Genomic DNA, 18054 nt, shown 5'->3' on the forward strand with positions numbered 1-18054 from the left:
CAGCATCTTGAATCCTGCTGCTGTGGAATGTAAATGACCAGCTGTCCGTAGCCCTGCGCTCTCGGAGGTGCAGAGACGGGCCTCAGCAGTATTTAGAGGTCATTCACTGGAGCTACACAAGCAGACTGCTAAAGATACATAACTGCTCCTGCCCACAGGGGGGTACTGCATCAAAACAGCTCTGACATCATAAAGTATGTGTAGAGGGTGGGGTGGGGTGGGGTGGGGGGGGGTGGCGGCTGGTGTTTGCTGATGACTGTGCATTTCAGACTGTTGCATCATCTCCTAAAACTCCCTTTGGCATTATAAGTTGTATTACCCCCTTGTGTCTGTGTTTGTTCTTTGCTTGATACATTATTATTGTAGCAAAGTCAGTTAAGTTCACTTACATTAAAATCTGTCTTTTTTTAATGGTGTGTCCTCTATTTTACAGGATGACTATATCCCCTACCCACGGATAGAAGATGTGAGTCATTTCTCGCTCACATAACACATTTAAAGCACACCTTTCCCTTGTGTGTCTCCCATTTAAAGCTAAAGGGATCATAAATACCCTCTGGCACTTGTGTGTATTAAGGTGTATTTCAGCAATTTATTTATTTATTTTTTTTATGGCTTTTTTCCACCTGCGTCAATTCTTTCTGCCCTCACATCCCAGGTCCTGGAGAAGGGTGGTCCATACCCGCAGGTAATCCTGCCCCAGTTCGGGGGTTACTGGATTGAGGATGTGGAGGCACCGGCAGGAACGCCTTCCTCCTCAGAGTCGAGCTTCTGTGAGGAGGAGGAGGACGGAGGAGAGGGAATGAGCCCTGGCGGGGGGCATACCTACCGCCTGGAGTGTAACAGCACAGCCCGTGCCTACCGCAAACACTTCCTAGGCAAGGTCAGTGTGTGTGGGTTAGTGCCAGTTAGTGGAAGTTCTTCTCTGTTACTGTCTTTGAACTAAAATTGACCTCTCCTACGCTCCTTTCTGCTCTTATTCTTTCCAGGAGCACATGAACTACTACTGCACCGGCAGCAGCATAGGCAACCTCATCATGTCTTTGAAACACGAGGAGGCTGAGGCACAGGAGTTCCTGCGCATCATGCTCAGGTACAATGTGGCACATACATTGTTAGTATCTTAAACTGAAGTATTTTATCCACATTTTTCTCAAGATTAACTCTGGTCTCCTAGTCTGTCAGCCAGTTGTCTGACTTTTCTCTTCTTGCTCCTGTTGCTGATGGGACATATCAGTTTTGTTTTGTTTGTAGTCTAGTCTGTCACAGCATCAGCAATGACAAGACTAAAGACTGAAATGCACATGTCATGGCTGATGGGAATTTTGTTTTTCAGGTATATAAATATATATATATATATATATATATATAGATAGATAGATAGATAGATATTGGGACCTTGAATATATGTCCATGACATAAAGTTGCTCTGCTTGCAAGACTAAACATAATAATAAAGCAGGCCTACCTGCAGTGGCGATCCTAGGGCCTGGGTTGTGGAGTATTGTCAGTGCACTGTAGGGCCTTCAATGCTTTAACGGGTCTATGCTTGTCATTGCAAAATATGCCAAACAAAAGGTAGCCATCTGGGGGCCCTGTTTCGTTTGTTGTCTTTTTTTCTCATGGAGTCTATGACACTTGCTTTGTTTGCCTGTCCTGATATTGCCCCTGCCTACCTGGATACTACCTCTATACTTAGAATTGATTAAGTTCTTCCTCCTCTTTACTCCGCTGCTGCAGCTCTGTGTTCTTTTTCATATTAGCTCAGATTTATGGCTCTGTAGCAGACAGCCTTTACTGACATTATCACAGCTGGTGACATTTTCATCAACAGGCGAGAAAACAATAGCATAATGCTCTGTTTTTACTTAGCCGTTGTGGGCATTGCAGAGAGGACCATAGCCATGTGATTGCTAGTCTCTTCTTGGACAGCTGCCACTGATAATACCCGTTTGGTATCAATCAGCCCACTCTCTGTCGGGACTTCTTGCATTTTTTTTTTGCTGTAATTTCAGTCAGACAGCGGACTGCATATCAACTAGTCGTTGCCTAAAACATCAGAACAGATCTCTCTGTTGGAACAAACATCTAAACGAACCGCTCTCTTTGTTCTTGCAGGTCAAGGACCAAAACAGTTCATGACAGAATCTCTTTAGCAGGCATCAACCAGCTGCCCAGTGTACCTCAGATTGCCAAGGTAAGATAGTGCTTGATACGACAAAGATTTAAAAACGTGGACTGGCCAGGAATTTTCCACACTCTCCATGGATACAAACAACAGCAGTAATGTTTGCTGGAAGTACTAAATTTGATAAATGGCGTCAGGCTTTCTGTAAACTGAAAGCAGGAGTGTAATGGAGTGAGAAGAAAACTGTTTAATGCAGGGGTCCCAAACCTTATGGCTGATGTTTAGATTTTACATGAACATACAAAAACCTTGCAACACAGCAAATCAGCAACGCACAAAGCCTGTGTCAACTCTATTCCGCAATTTTCATTGTATTCATTGCAGAAAACCCAGAGCTCTGATGTTGAAAATTGAAGTAACATTTTCTGTGCTTTTGTGCCTCTTAGGATATTCAGCCTCGGCTTTGATCTAGAGTATTGATCCAGCAGATATATTATGACAAACACGCTTTTTAGCCCGCCGTCATTTGCAGGCTCAAGGAGTTGATCTTCCTGCACGAACATGAGCAATTAAGGCAGGTCATTCGCAAACGGGTCATGGATCCATTTCTTTTTAATTTCTTGGCTCCTCAGGCAAAGCAAGAGCCTGCTAGTGGCCACATGCACATCATCTCACGTGTGTTTGTGTCTGTTGTGGCCATAGTGAGGGGAAGGTTCAGCACTGACAGACCATGCCAAGTTCAGTTTTATTGCAGCCATTATGATTTCATAATCATCATATAATCATATAAGAATCGTAATAGTTCCTTGAGGCCCGGTAGCAAATGCTTCAGTGTCTGGTGGCTGGGGACTTGTTCGGTGTGCCTGTGCTTTCATCAGTTCACAACGGCACTTTATGACTTTATTTAATTTAAATTTCACCACAAAATATTACTTTCATTTAAAAGTTGAGGTAATAGAAAGAATAAAAAAACTAAATAGGGATATTCACTACCTTTTATTTATTTACATACTTTAAAGGAAGAAAATTATATTTCAAACTTTGTCTGACTCACCCAATAAAGCCTGCCACTCCAATTTCAGATTATTGTTATGATATACCCAGAGACCTGTCTCTAAACCCATCTGACTGAATGGCTTTGGTTTATGGAAACTCAAGAGGCAAAGATGGACTTTCCCGCAGTTAGTAAAGAAAAGTACCTGCTTCATCTTTGAGCTTCCTACTTTAAATATCATCAGTGAGCTTTTGCACATGACAATTTTGGGGGGTATTCAATGATACAGCCAGGAGTGGAAATGTCAATATCTTTCTTTAAGCAAAAGATAAATTGAGAATTTGCAGCAGCAGGTTATTAAAATATTAGGATTTCTATTTTAATGTTGTCTGTTTACTCTTTCACTTTTAGCTTCACTCGTTTCAGTCTTACACTTGGGTACACTTTCCTGTCATATGATATTAAAAATCCTTCTCTATTTTTCCAGCTCCTGTGTGACGATGCCACAGGGCTGAAGTTCAACCCTGTCCTGTATCCTCGGGTGAGTGCATCCTCAGCTCCCACACCGCAGCCTCATGGTGACCTCAGCCCACCCAGCCAGCTCTAAACATGTTTATTCAAGTTGACATGATTTATCTTTTACTGTTTGGGCTTACGCCGAGAGACAAAAGGGCAGAGTAGAGTTGAAAGTGCAAATGCTGCATTTAACAATATCTTCCACAACATTAGTAGCACTTCACCGAGGCATTTACATAAGGCATGGGGTGCGGTTATTTTTGCTAGCATCGTCCATTTTCCCCAAAACATTTAACTTTATTCATTTTTCAACCCTTTCTGACTCTTAACCAGAAAAGTAGCGCACTATTTATGACATTTTGCCCCTCATAAGCCCCCTACCTCTCCAACTTCTGCAATGTTGAGGATGGTAAGCACATTATTCAAGAGAAGATTAATGGCCCAACTTTTGAAGGATCGGCTCGTCCTCATGTGAGCCTGGCAGAGGAGTGTGATGGAGCATGCTTTCAGCCTGTGCCTCGGGGAAGGAAAAAAAAACCATCTGTGTCCCTGTATGTAAGCAACGGCAACAGGATCGCTGCCCTCGTTAGGGGCCCGCAACAGTTTCTCAGGCTTACATAACAAGGGCTCTATAAACCTGCCCAGGGGACACATTGGAGAAGAGGAAAACACATTTCCTAACTGCTGCAGGAAGTGTGGAACAATTCGAGTAGAAACCGTAGGAAGACACCAAACTGTTTTTGTTTTACGCACAGGGATCCCAGCTGATAGTGGCTTATGATGAACACGAGGTGAACAACACGTTCAAATTTGGCGTCATCTACCAGAAGTTTGGACAGGTGAGTGGTTTTATTGGTTTATTTATCTGGGTACTCCTCTTTGCCTAAGATATACCACCCGCTCTTCATCTCTCTTCATCTCAGCCCCTGTCTTTTCTCCTTTTTTGTGTTTGTTTTCCTTTCAGACGTCGGAAGAAGAGTTATTTGGGAACAATGAGGAGACGCCGGCTTTCAAGGAGTTTCTCAGTCTCTTGGGAGACAACATTGAACTTCAGGATTTTAAAGGGTAAGAGTCGGGGGACAATGGGACTGAATGGGGTGGAAACGAGCAGAGTGGAGAGCAATAAAAAGGAAAGAAGAAGGTAGAATTCAATAAAATCAACATAAATAGAAAAAGAAAGGGGCCACAAAGAAGGATATATGAGTGTTTTGCAGTAGAAGAAGGTGGCAGTGTTTAATTACTGCAGCCGTGGAGCAATTTGTCCTGCAGTTTCAGACTCAGCATGTAGCCTGGATAAACTGCTTAGTGAAACTGATCCCAGAAAAGAAAGTGCCACATGGACAGGTAATCAGAGCCCCGCATGCCCTGTTTATTGTGCCGCGGGCTTTTTCTACAGTGTTGCACTTGTTACTTGTACTGACAGGGACGTTTTAAATTGGACACATGACAGCAAAAACGCTTTTGGATACCATTTGAGGTAGCCAGGCGAGATCTGTGATGAACCTAATATGAAAAATTCTTATACTGTAAGTGAAGAAGGCTGGAGACCACACGGAGAACATGACACGTGTGCTTTGATGATGTGACAGGTTCCGTGGTGGGCTGGACGTGTCCCATGGACAGACAGGATCTGAATCCGTCTACACCGTCTTCAGACAGAGAGAGATAATGTTTCATGTGTCAACTAAGCTTCCCTTCACAGAGGGCGACGTTCAGCAGGTACCAGGCTTTAATACCGGCTTTATTATTGCTACATTGATTTCACAACGGATTTAGATGCAAAGCAAGGATGTCTAAGCCCAAAAATATTATTAAGAAGCTCAGGTTTGGTTATTGACAATGTTTTCCACTGTTCTAATAAAATCTAAATTATTATTATGTAAGCTCTGGCTAAATGTTAAATCAAATACACGCAGGATATTTGCTGTGGAGCTACTAAAATCTCCCAAGAAACAAATAAAGCTTTATTGCATTCAGTGATTTGAAGTAGAAGACATACAGTAAACTCCACAAAATGAAATCCGATTAATCTTTTCTCCTCAGCTCCAAAGGAAAAGGCATGTCGGAAACGACATCGTGGCCGCAGTCTTCCAGGAAGAGGCCACACCGTTTGTTCCAGACATGATCGCCTCCAACTTCCTGCATGCTTACGTGCTGGTGCAGGTTGAGAACCCGTGTACAGAGCACACGACATACAAGGTATGCCATGTTGAAATGATGCTACTTTTGCTTTCCATGCCCTGTAATAACCATAAGCATGTCGGTGGGGGTCCAAGAGGCTGTAGACTGTTGCAACTGCCAGTGGGCTTAGTCAAGTGGTTATTGGGAAGAAAACAAAATTATTCAAGTGTAAAAAAAACAATGAATCACTCATCGCTCATAACAATGTGTTACCTAGTTTCTGCCAACGTGAAACCCGAGCTCCCATCAGGTATACACACTTTCAACGTGCAAATATCATTTGTTTCATGTCAACAGGTATCTGTTACAGCGAGGGAAGATGTACCTTGTTTTGGACCCCCTCTCCCAAACCCACCGGTCTTCAAGAAGGTAAGGCACATAGTGCAGCCTCTGAATGTGAGCAGCAACTCCAGTCAGTCTGGACTGAACTCGTGAATCAGATGGCTTGACTTTTAAAAACTTATATCCCTTTTTTTTTTTACCACAATGTCTGGTGACTTGGCATCACAAAGATTAAAAACAATGCACTAAAACAAAGTTAAAACCATCAGTTGGCAGCCAGTTACTGAACTTGGACTATCACATGGTTTATGCTGCCTTTAAGAAAACATGATCACAAGACGGGAAACATTTGGTTCAGAAACATTTTAGCTTTGTAGTTGAGAGTTAGAAGGCTGACATCAGTCTAGTGTCTACAGTCATCTATGTCTCTGTCTGCAGGCTGCAGCTGGGCAGCTTAGCTTAGCTCACAAGAAAGGGGGAACAACTAGCTCTCCTTGGCCAACGGTAACAGGTTGGTTGCCTGGCAACAGCTCCCAGTCAAGAAAAGGAACAATTGTTGTTGTTTTTTTCTATTAAATAAGGTGTTTGGTAAGCTTTAGTGGTGTTGTTGAATGGATTTTACTAGCATTATACTACTATTTTCACTCTCTCTCCGTGCTAATGTAAGCTAACTCACTGCTGGCTATGGCCTTATGTTCAAATCTGATGTTTTAATCTAAATATCTGTCCGAAAGCAACTAAGAAACTTTCTGTCAGTCAGTTACTATGTATAGTAGTTATTTATTTCAGTGTAATGACTTATATAATATATATTTGGTTATGGTAAATGTTACCACCTGTTGCCATGACAACACTTCCTCATCTCTCATGTGGACATTAGTCAAAGTGAGCTGGCTTATTTCAGGCTTTTCTTACAAAGGTGACACTGCATTGGGGGGAAAAAGATTGAATATGAGGATGAAGAGAGAGAATTTGAGGCAGAAGGGAATTTAAATCAGTGAGGTTTGTACTCGTGATCAGACACAGTGTGCTGCGACACGCTCATCTGTATGGCGCTGATAAAGGTCACCTTTCCTCATTGCTGCCTCGCCACCCACCCTTCTCGCTCATCATCCAACTCCGCTCCTTTTCTCCCTCTCACTGTCTTCCTCTCTCCAGGGCCCCGAGTTCCGAGACTTCCTGCTGACAAAGCTGATCAATGCCGAAAACGCCTGCTACAAATCTGACAAATTTGCCAAACTCGAGGTGACACACGCTCACACGTCCACACTCAAACACACCGCAGCGTGCCTTCAATCACCGTTAGGTTTCGTCGATTATCGCCTTGCCAGTGCTTTTCCACATGGGCTTTATGTGTGTGAACCGATTCTAGGGACGAACACGAGCCGCTCTGCTGGATAATCTCCACGACGAGCTGCACAGACAGAGTCAGGCCGTGCTGGGCCTGGGCCAGGTGGGAGAGGAGGACAAGCTGGAGAACGGGGGACACGGGGGTCTGCTGGAGTCCTTCAAGGTGAACATGAACCTAGACAAAAGTACATCATGAGATCTCCTTTCAGCTCTGTGACATTTATTTAATCACCATCATTATAGCGCAAAAGAGTGAAATTTTCTGTCTGCGTAGGTCAGGTAAATGTCACAGGTCTGCAAGATGGCTTAAGGTGCTAAACCATTGTTATCACGGTTTGCTGCTTCTATTTTCTATGCTCAAAAATGTGACCTTATGTTAGGTGAGTGTGGGTGTATAGGTATGTGGATCCATGTGAGTGTGTGCACAATGGATGCAAAACACTGCAGTGCTCAGATATGTGTCACTTTCTTATTGTAGATTTTTCTTATTTTCTTCCGTTTCTTCTCATTAGCTGTTTAATTCCTTTCTCATCACTCACTGTCCCGCTTTTGTCCACTACTGAAAGCTAATTGATGTTAATGAGATCATTAGTGTTTCCATCTCTCTGTGTGTGTGAGAGATGACGATGTGTGACTAATGTGACAATTTGGCTCTCCCTATTCTTCGCAGGAATTGTCGGCAGCTACTTTGCACTATCTGCAGTCAGTCCCAGGGGGCGCTGTTCTCATTGGTGTCGTAGCAGTTGCCGTGTATTACCTTTCTGTATCACTGTATACCCAAGAGAGGATTGTCGCATAATAATAAACACATTTTTGTATTGTTTTATATTGTTTGTGTTATGTTTTCCAAGAATCTGAGCTCATCCTACATCTTGTGCATCACAAAAGTGATGAAAATGCTGAATTTGAATACAGTTGACTGAGTTTCGTAATTAAATGAAGTGAATAATTAGTTTGACTCTTATTATTAATGAACCAAACAATATGAATATATAACACATTGCATTCTCAAGCTGCTCCAAGTCGTTTGGCTTGTTTCCTTGGAGAACGGCGCCCTCTGGTGGTTACACTCTGCACTACGTCTATGATGGTTCTAATTCCTCAAGTATTTTTTGACTTTAAGCTTTACAAAACTCTCTTCTTTACCCTTCTTCCTGAATTTACTTTCCGTTCCCTCATTCCGCCTTTCGCTCTGACTTTTTATTTACTCATGTGCTCCTTTCCATTTCCCTTCCCTCCTACTTTCGCTCGTCTACTCATTCTCTGTTTTCTTCTCCATCCCTCAGAGAGCCATGCGTGTCAGGAGTCACTCCATGGAGACCATGGTGGGGTCTCATCGTCACAGGAGCCCTGGTGTAGGAGGTGGGGTCCCGGCCAGCCTGAGCGGTGGGGGACTCCCGCAGAGCACCAGTGAATGCACAAAAAGCACCTTCACAGTGAGTAAAACAGAAGAGATGTCATATCAGGATGGAAAGAAAGGAGAGATGAGTCAGTACATTATGCCCTTCTTGACCATCCACACTGATATTATGTAAATGCATAATTGTTCTATAATACAGCTTGTTACCTTAAAGGTCACAGTAAAAAGTTGTTGTTACTAGCACAAAACCACACCCATACAGTTAGGATGGAACCAGTTTTATCTGTTTGGATGTTTTTGCTAAACTGAAATTTTGATTTGCTGTTAATCTCATCATGGGTATTCAGCGTGCTTTTAAAACAGAACGTTAATGTACTGTAAATACTAAGAAAAACCTAAGTCTATAATCTGGACTCTTCAGCCTCCCGTGCTGTCAGCCAAATCTCCTCTGAAGAGCCCGGTGAAACGGCGCTCAGGCCTCTTCCCGCGTCTCCACTCCAGCACAGAAACGCCCTCAGACAAACACACACGCAGGTAGGTGTTTTAAAAGTTACCTGGTCAGTGTTATGATTGACTTCCACCACAGATGCCATTTTGTCTGTGTTGCTATACATGCAGGAAGTGTGAGTCTTAAACGCTCATATTGTCAATAACGTCAGTGTCATTTCATTTTCCGCAGCGACCAAAAGTCTGCAGAGATCTGCCCTCTGTCCCAGGAAGTGAGGTCAGAGACGTCCTCCAACCCCAGCTCACCCGAGATCTGCCCCAACAAAGAGAGGTGAGGCCGAAACCGGTTTTCCTGGAAAACAGCGTGCGACTCTAAAGGCAAAATCGCATTAAACTCGGTCTTTTGAGGCCAGCACAGATTCATAAGCATGTCATTTTCACCTTCTTTACATCCACTGTTCTTCTGCGCTTTCCTCACCAGGCCATTTATCAAGCTGAAGGAGTGCAGCAGCGGCAGGCAGAATATCTCTCGCTCCTCATCCAGCACCAGCAGCTTCAGCAGCACCACGGGAGAAACGGAGGCTCTGGAAGAACTGGACACTGTGAGAACAAAATTCACTCTGTAAAAGATGTTCAACTTAAAACGTTTTGTTTTTTTCTGAGCTCGGGTGCTTGATTAGAAGTGTAGAAACATAATCTTAACACAGTCGGGGGGGTAGGACCAAAGCTTTGAATAATATTCTGCAATTACAAATCCGTGTCCAGTGGAGAGCACTGAATATCAGCACACTGAATATAATGAATGCAGGTCTTCTCAGTCGCCGGTATCAGATCACAGTGCGTGGGGGTGTTATTTTATCCCAAATGAGAAATGATATCAAGTCTTTCCGAATCCCACCATTCATCTTCCATCCATTAAAAAAAAAAACAACGACACAGATGATTTCATTTCATTCTTTGTCCAAAGATAGAAAGGTAGATAGCAAGTTTTTGAACTTCTGGACACGGTCAGGCTAGCGATTCTCTCCTGCTTCAAGTCATAAGCCAACAACATTTTTCTTCACAGTGTTACAAGGCCTAAAAATATGATTTATGTCATAAAAATGCTACAGAAAAGTATATCATGGCACTATGGCTTTTCCATACTAGTGCTCTTTTCCATCCAGCTGTTTCCTGCCGAAAATCCAGTGACTTTCACTTTGCTAACAGGAAAGTTTAAGTCACCTCCAGCCAAACACAGTTTCCTTATGCCTCTGACCCTCTTTTGTTACTTCCCTCCTCCACCCCTTCCTCCACATAAAACTTTTCCTGCCATCTCTCTCCCTCAGGCCAGCCATCCATCCATAGCTTCTTCCTCTGCCTTCAGCCCTGGTCTCAGCGTGGACAGCCAGGGATCCGTTACCCCTGTCATCATGTGCCGCAGCCCGACAGGTAAACCCGATTAGATCTGACCCAGTTTGAGCGCCCTTCACTTTGAGTGACGTTCCAGAGTTTGCGAGGAGTTAGTTTCCTAATGAGCTTTTCCTTCCTTTATATTCTGTAGACGGGAAGACTAAGACGTCACCGAGGTCAAACTTGAAGTTTCGTTTTGACAAAATGAGCCACTCATCCACAAATGTAAGTTTCAACACATGATACGTTGTCTTGTTAGTCCTAGTACAATAGCATCAACTTTTTAAAGACAGAGAGTGCAGAAACGTGTGACATTTGAATAAAGAGGACTATCACAACATGCTGGGAGTACTGACAGAAAGTGTCCAGCCCCCGGTGTGTTTTTGATGATCTGTGTCAATGTTACAGACATCTCATTATCTCTGGATGACTGTAGTGTCACTGAAACGGTCAAACTGGTGTTATGTAATAAGCCGAGACTGAAAGATGCACCCTCCTCTGACTGGCCTCCCTGTCCATTCTTCTTTCTTTCAGTCCGAGTAGCTTGATGGAACGGAAGAACAGACTTGCACAACGAAGGGACAACGCGAAAATAAAAAAATAAAAAATAAATACAAATCACATCAACCACATAATCACTGTAGAACCACTTCCCAAGCCAAGGATAATCTGACAAGGTTACGGATAGCACCAGAGTCCCCTCTCACTATAAACTAACTGACAATACTGTGAGTGTACAGTGAGGAGATGCAGCTGACATGTTATTTTCGACCAACCTTTAGCTTCAGAAATAAGCCAACACTTGCTGCAGTCTGTTAATTGTTCACCTCACACGAGGGTCTTGCCGTGGCTGTAAAACTGTGAGCGTAGGCTGAGCTAGACTCCGCCTCAGCTTTTTCCTCAAGCGTCTTGTTTAATAGAGAGAGACATAAGGGTCTAGAAGAACAGTAACACGTGTTTATGGCTGAACTGTTACTCTTTATGTAGTCGACTGTTGAGCGATCCACTGGAAGGAATAGTTAGACACGAGGATGTTCCTTTTTTTTTTTATTACCTTTGCCCTCGAATGGTACGTCTGGTAACAGTTCCTCCTTTGCCTAAAAAAAAAGTACGAAGCGACACACAAACACACACACATGCACAGAAACTTAATGTACAGTAGCAAAGCCTTTCGAGGTGACAACACTGGGAGTCTGTAGGAGCTGAACTTGCTCTTTGCATATGTAGTTGCTTTTCTAAGGGACGTTGTTGATTTTGGGGGATGCTTTTGTAACCTTGCCCGCTGCTGCATTGTGTTGGCTGCACTATAAACACGACACGTCTCCTGCTACGACGGCGCTTCTGTATCTGCAAGGGCGACTTCAAAGCCCCATGAACCCAAGTGCTTGTTTAGTGAAAATTAGCTCACAGCAGGAGACACCGCCAACACATTTTTTGCCACAAGCTTATTTTAGCCAAAGCTGCGCCTTACAATCTTTCAAAAGCCCTTTTCACCACTGCTGTGCTTTCTCTCTCTCCCTCTCTCTCTCTCTGCCTGTTTCTGTGTCTCTCACCATGTGAGAGGATGAGCCTCTCGTGGATCTGGTTACAGCATAGTTTTGGTTGGCCGATCAACTCCCACATTTGCTGAAAATAAACGTTGCACTTACTGAAAACATTTCACCTTCTGATACCTCCCATTGAGGCTTGCTAGCTCGGTGTGTGCCGCATGTTCGGAGGTTCATTTGAACGGGGATCTCTCTGGGGATTTGAAGTTTCTCAGCGTGAGCTTGTAAACATGACTTGAAAAAGATGCTTCAGGTTATAATGAACCTTTGAAGCACTTTTGGCAGAACTCTCTGAATGTGAACTTCGAGCTCCCTCATTTCTCTTCATTGCTTTTTATTTTCGTACTTTGTATTTCACGCCTTGTTAGTTGTCATTACAAAGTCTCTTAGGAGCTTAGCTTGCGAAGTCAGTCGCTCACTAGCACAACAGGAGCGTGGGTCTGCTCTAATCCTCAACTATACATTAGCCTGGGCCTTCACAAACTGGAGTTGATGAAGAAGCAGCTTAAAAGCAGGCAGATGTGTTTCCAGTGTGACCAAACAACCAAACCGGTAGCTCTTTGGATGAATACCTATGTAATCTTAAGGTGTAGGTTCAGTTGCGGATGGTTTAATAGCGTGGGAAGGTTTAAAGGCTTGGCTCATCCAAATCACAAATGCCTGTAATTCAGGGGATCGTTTAACTTTCAAGAAAGCTGTACTCATCTTTCTGATAAACTGGGACTAAGTATAGATGCTTCAAATTATGCACGCTGTTCTCAGTTAGTGCAGTGATTACCTCGAGTAATGGAGGCAAGGACTGAAATCCTCTGGAAGCAAGCAGGAAGTTCAGATGTCATTTAGTTCGTAGCAGGTATCGCCTAAAACGCCCTGCAGCCTTTTCTCTGTTAATATGCTTAATTTATTGAAACTTCTTTTGCATTGATGTCATGTTAAAAAAACTGTCACGGCAGAGTACGCTAATTAATAAAAGTAAAATGATTAAAGGATATATATATATATATATATTAATTTAAAAGATGTCTAAACCTGTATATGTATATTTGGTTATGTAATGTGCCATTGAGAATTTATTCTAAAATAAAATGTTGTATTTTGTGTCATTTGTGTGTCAGTGTTTTTTAGTCCATACTCCCACTTCTACTTTTATTTTATGTACATGAACACATCAGGGAAACTGATACAGACGTCACAGCCAAAGTTTGTTTCTCTTTTTTCACTTTAAAACTGGTCACAGTGCAGTTAATGTCGCAAAACTAAATGGTCAATGGTCGTGCATGCAGTGTCATGAAGTGATTTTTTTTGGTTCTTCTCTCAGTTTCGTGTTTGAAAAAAGTCAGTGTTTCCAGTGAGTCATCCCTAGACATGGACAAATGCGTCTTCTGCTTTAGAAACTTTTCATAGTATGCGCAGAAGGTCGGGAGCTCAAGAATGTCACAGTCTTTGGCTCCTGCATCTGATGTTTCAATGAGACGTCAAGGATCAGTTCATTCTCAGCGGACCATTCTTCTCTGCTTTCATTTGCAGTCATGTAAATCTGACATCTGAGTAGACGGTGGTCTCCGCAGGCTCTCTCGTCGCTCCCTGTTTCCTTAGTGCATCTTGGGAAATGTCTGCATAGACAACCTGTAACATTGCGAATTATAAGATAACGCAAGTTAAATGCATTTCAGCAAAATTCCATTGTTTTTATATAGTGCCAACATCAATTGTCTCTGGGCGCTCTGTGGAACCCAGAGCCTGAAACTCTCTGAGCGAGTGCTAAAGTGATGGTGGCCGGCCAAAATGATCTTTTAACATGTAGAAACTTTGAGCAGAACCCAATTCATATTGGAAGTTCCCATCTGGTTGAGGCCGACCGGGTGGAGCGACAGAAAAAGAGCGAGAGGAGAAAGTGAGGAGAGAAGGAGAAGAGAGCAGCAGAAAGAAGCAGATGAATTCATACATGCATCTGGACAAAGAATGCATGCAGGATATAAACACGAGGACATGATACTAGATGATGCATGGTATATGGGAGATTAATAATGGATAGAAAGCATATTGACAATAAAACAACTTAGTGTGTATACAGTGTGCTCACTAAGTTACTCTTGGGAGGATAAACAAGAGCACTGAGGCAGAAAACTGTCAGTAATGATAGTCTCTTAAGAATGGACTATTAACAATGTCAAAAGAACGAGGGTACATATATAAAGTAGGCTGTCACCCACCTCATTCTTCTGCACGGATTTGGGGGGAGCTGTAAAATTTAGAAAGAGACAGTACAATTAAAAGTGTATTTGTGGCAACGCCGCAGTGCATTTTTATTAGTGCAACACCACATACTGGAACAAGGAAAGAAACAAGGTACCTTTTAGAGAGGAAGCGTTACGTTTCTGTGGTACAGGGCGTCGAGGGGGAGGCTGTGGAACTGCATAAATGTACTGTGCAGAGGGAGGTGGCCGGGGCTCAACTTGTGAACTCAGACAGCGAGCCAGTCCCAGGATGATGGGAAGGCATAGAAAAGCACCGATCCAGACATAAACTCTGTGCAAGAATTTCCTCTGAGAGGGGACAGCTGTGTGGAAGAAGGATATACACAAAAACAATGCGCTCAAATACAGGTGGATACTGCACATGTACATTTAACTACCACATATATAATCTATTTACCTGTGGTGACGTTCACAATCTTCCAGTGACCCTGGTCAGTCACACCTCCGTCCCACTTAACAGTACATCGATAGTCCCCTTCATCTAATCGGTCGACTGAAAGAATTTTCAAAACTAGTTGGGTTTTATTTGCTGAGACAGTCACACTGGTCAGATGGTGCCTTGCAGTGTTTTTCACAGGGATGAGCTCTTTTTCCGTTGAATTTGTCCTGACCCAGAAGCCGTCCCAAGACGCCCCACAGTGCTCGACCACACAAGACAAAGACAGACTGTTTCCTTCTGGGACATGAAACGTTTCACGTCTTGCCTCAACACCCTTGTTGCATTCTTCTGCACAAATACCTTAAAGAAAGAACAAGTCAAACAAGTCATGACTGGTTATTGCATTTGAGTCATTATAACCGTTATAAAGTGTTTTTCAAATATGTGTAATTATATTAAATAACACATGCACTGCCTGGCCAAAAAAATAAAAATAAAAAATGCCTCCACCAAACAAAAAAGGTCACCCATTTCGTTGGACCGCCTTTAGCTTTGATTACAGCACTCATTCTCTGTGGCATTGTTTCAATAAGCTTCTGCAATGTCACAAGATTCATTTCCATCCAGTGTTGCATTAATTTATCACCAAGATCTTGTATTGATGATGGGAGAGTCTGACCACTGCACAAAGCCTTCTCCAGCACATCCCAAAGATTCTCAATGGGGTTAAGGTCTGGACTCTGTGGGGGCCAATCCATGTGTGAAAATGATGTCTCATGCTCCCTGAACCACTCTTTACCAATTTGAGCCCCATGAATCCTGACATTGTCATCTTGGAATATGCCCGTGAACATCAGGGAAGAAAAAACCCATTGATGGAATAACCTGGTCATTCAGTATATTCATGTAGTCAGCTGACCTCATTCTTTGGACACGTAATGTTGCTGAACCTAGACCTGACCAGCTGCAGCAACCCCAGATCATAGCACTGCCCCCACAGGCTTGTACAGTAGGCACTAGGCATGATGGGTGCATCACTTCATCTGCCTCTCTTCTTACCCTGATGCCCCCATCACTCTGGAACAGGGTAAATCTGGACTCATCAGACTACATGACCTTCTTCCATTGCTCCAGAGTCCAATCTTTATGCTCCCTAGCAAATTGAAGCCTTTTTTCTGGTTAGCCTCACTGATTAGTGGTGATTTATTAAACACAGTCCTGAGTTCCACTATTGTTTTTCTTGGATTTGATTTCACCAAAAGTTTAAGTGATCGCCGTTCACGGTCAATCAGGATTTTTTTCTGATCACATTTCTTCCTGGAAGACGATGGTTCACCACTATCCTTCCAGTTTTTAATAATACGTTGGACAGTTTTTAACACAATTTTAGTAGTTTCTACAATCTCCTTAAATGTTTTCTCTGCTTGATGAATGCCAATGATTTGACCCTTCTCAAACAGACTAACATCTTTTCCACGATCACGAGATGTGTCTGTCGACATGGTTGTTTAAGAAATGAGAAGCTACTCATTGCATCAGTTGGGGTTAAATAACTTGCTGTCAGCTGAAAGATATTCACCCTTGCAGTAATTATACAATAAGAGGCTCATACCTGGCCAGGCAGTGTATTTTATCTCTGTGGGAGTTGAGATTAAATGTAAAAATAAATAAATAAATAAAAGGATCAAATTAAAACAGGAGAGAAATACTACGACACATAGAGTTTGAAAAACATTTCAGATATGCACTTAAGGCATACACATATATATACACAGGCATATATGCCTGTGTTATAATAGAACCGCTAGAGTAGAGCCTGCCAAAAATAAAATAACAAACTTTCAAAGCATGATTTATTTTAGAAAACCACAAGCTGTCTAAAATGGAGCTGCTTCACTGTAAAGTGTAAAGTATTATCAGCCAAGCTCAAACAGAATATAATTCAACATTTGATTATGAGCATTAGTCAAAAACATGTCACTTACCAGCAAAGAATATGCAGACACAGCTGGCGGAGATGAGGAGATACATCACGGATCTCGTCTGATCTCAAAGGTAAAAAATGTTGATTTTACTTCCCCAGGTTAAGCCTTCGTGTTGTGACTTGAAAAAAAAAAAAAAGTCTGACTGGAGAGGGTCGCGGATTGTTCAAACTCTAGACTATTCGTCCATGAGCTCTTTCTGCCACTTTCCTTTTCTTATTCTCAATAAATGAGGAGGCTTTCCTTTAGTTTGTAGCCGCTGTTTCAGGAAAAGGAAGGAAATGACCCATTATTCCACACAAACGCTCTCTCTCTCTCTCTTTCTCTCTCTCTCTTTCTCCCTCCCTCTCTCTCTCTCTCTCTCTCTCTCTCTCTCTCTCTATCACAAACACTAGATGTACCAAGCTACAGGAAAGCAATAACTTCATGAGTCCAGATCAAAATTTCCCAACAGGAAAGGGCTCGATTTCAAGGAAATGAAGCAGGCAACGGCCTTGGTGACTAATCTTTAATTAAAGAACTAAGTTCTTCGCTGCATCGCTATTACAGCACAGGTTTCGAGTTTTCACCCTGTGATCATCCTCAGCCACAAACAACAAGCTGATTCTCAGCAGAAAGCTTCCGCTAACCTTCAAAATAAAAGCCTTTGTTAAATTGGGAGGTTAAAAAAGAAATGTCAAGCAAGTACACGTTTTACTTATTAAATATGCATCTTTAACTTTCTTTTAAATAAAAGCCTCTTTTATTTTTTTCACTGTGTCATATTAGATTTGAACAGCATTGTTTGATTTTGTTTTGTAAACCGGAACACCCAGACGCAATTAATCTGTCTACTTTGACTTTGTGGGCGCTCGTTTCATGGTGCTCCGTGGCTACCCCACTCACACTGATTTGCAGGAGTAACAGGGGAAGTAAGAACAGTGGTGTCCAAATGCTTAGGTGGAAAGTGAGAAGTCTTTTTTGAGAAATGAGTGTAACTGTCCCAGTTTTAGTCGATTTACACATACACAGCAGAGATCATTATTACATTGGGAGGCTGGAAAAATAAACCGTAAATAAGTATTAATGAGTTTTTTTTGTTTGTTTGTTTTTTAGCAAAACTTTATTTCCTTTTGCAGTCTTAAGATAAATAATAATAATAAAAAACATAGTCAGTTGGTATTAAAAATTTTCATTGTCCGCCAGCTTTGGTAGCATCATGTTTGTACTCAGTGGAGTGCTTTTATTAAAAATTTAAA

At 42.4% G+C, this 18054-nt stretch overlaps 2 protein-coding genes across 7 annotated transcripts in view; one reads left to right on the top strand and one right to left on the bottom strand.

Moving 5' to 3' along the window:
- The window catches only part of rap1gap2a (RAP1 GTPase activating protein 2a), a 71654-nt gene extending 58354 nt beyond the window's left edge, over positions 1-13300 (top strand). For 5 of the 6 annotated variants that reach the window (XM_084558596.1, XM_084558599.1, XM_084558597.1 and 2 more), the window contains 19 exons: positions 434-466; positions 659-883; positions 990-1093; positions 2119-2197; positions 3610-3663; positions 4394-4477; positions 4603-4703; positions 5228-5357; positions 5682-5837; positions 6117-6188; positions 7260-7346; positions 7474-7614; positions 8738-8887; positions 9233-9345; positions 9491-9589; positions 9740-9860; positions 10587-10689; positions 10802-10875; positions 11185-13300. In XM_084558596.1, the coding sequence (XP_084414722.1) occupies positions 434-466; positions 659-883; positions 990-1093; positions 2119-2197; positions 3610-3663; positions 4394-4477; positions 4603-4703; positions 5228-5357; positions 5682-5837; positions 6117-6188; positions 7260-7346; positions 7474-7614; positions 8738-8887; positions 9233-9345; positions 9491-9589; positions 9740-9860; positions 10587-10689; positions 10802-10875; positions 11185-11193 (1935 nt within the window). In that variant the 3' untranslated portion in view covers positions 11194-13300. Of the gene's footprint in view, positions 1-433; positions 467-658; positions 884-989; positions 1094-2118; positions 2198-3609; positions 3664-4393; positions 4478-4602; positions 4704-5227; positions 5358-5681; positions 5838-6116; positions 6189-7259; positions 7347-7473; positions 7615-8121; positions 8275-8737; positions 8888-9232; positions 9346-9490; positions 9590-9739; positions 9861-10586; positions 10690-10801; positions 10876-11184 lie in introns of those variants that run through there. The other variant, XM_084558601.1, reaches the window with a different exon arrangement.
- Positions 13301-13393: 93 nt separating this feature from the next.
- Positions 13394-17108, bottom strand: LOC311498151 (uncharacterized protein). The gene is made up of 5 exons (XM_084558603.1): positions 16820-17108; positions 14853-15194; positions 14551-14757; positions 14411-14439; positions 13394-13823 (listed from the first exon to the last, which is right to left on the bottom strand). Exons 1-5 carry the CDS (start codon positions 16863-16865, stop codon positions 13725-13727), a joined length of 723 nt encoding a protein of 240 aa, XP_084414729.1. The 5' UTR covers positions 16866-17108; the 3' UTR covers positions 13394-13724.
- Between the last annotated feature and the right edge of the window lie 946 nt (positions 17109-18054).

The sequence above is a fragment of the Chelon labrosus genome, assembly GCF_963514085.1.
Source record: "Chelon labrosus genome assembly, chromosome: 13".
Lineage (NCBI taxonomy): Eukaryota > Metazoa > Chordata > Actinopteri > Mugiliformes > Mugilidae > Chelon > Chelon labrosus.

Bases quoted from the DNA above. Each gene is read 5' to 3' on its own strand.
- LOC311498151 (XM_084558603.1), bottom strand. From the start codon at position 16,865: ATGTATCTCCTCATCTCCGCCAGCTGTGTCTGCATATTCTTTGCTG. The intron at 14,758-14,852 runs GTAAATAGATTA...TCTTCCACACAG, and splicing joins GATTGTGAACGTCACCACAG to CTGTCCCCTCTCAGAGGAAA. The intron at 14,440-14,550 runs GTACCTTGTTTC...TAAATTTTACAG, and splicing joins TAACGCTTCCTCTCTAAAAG to CTCCCCCCAAATCCGTGCAG.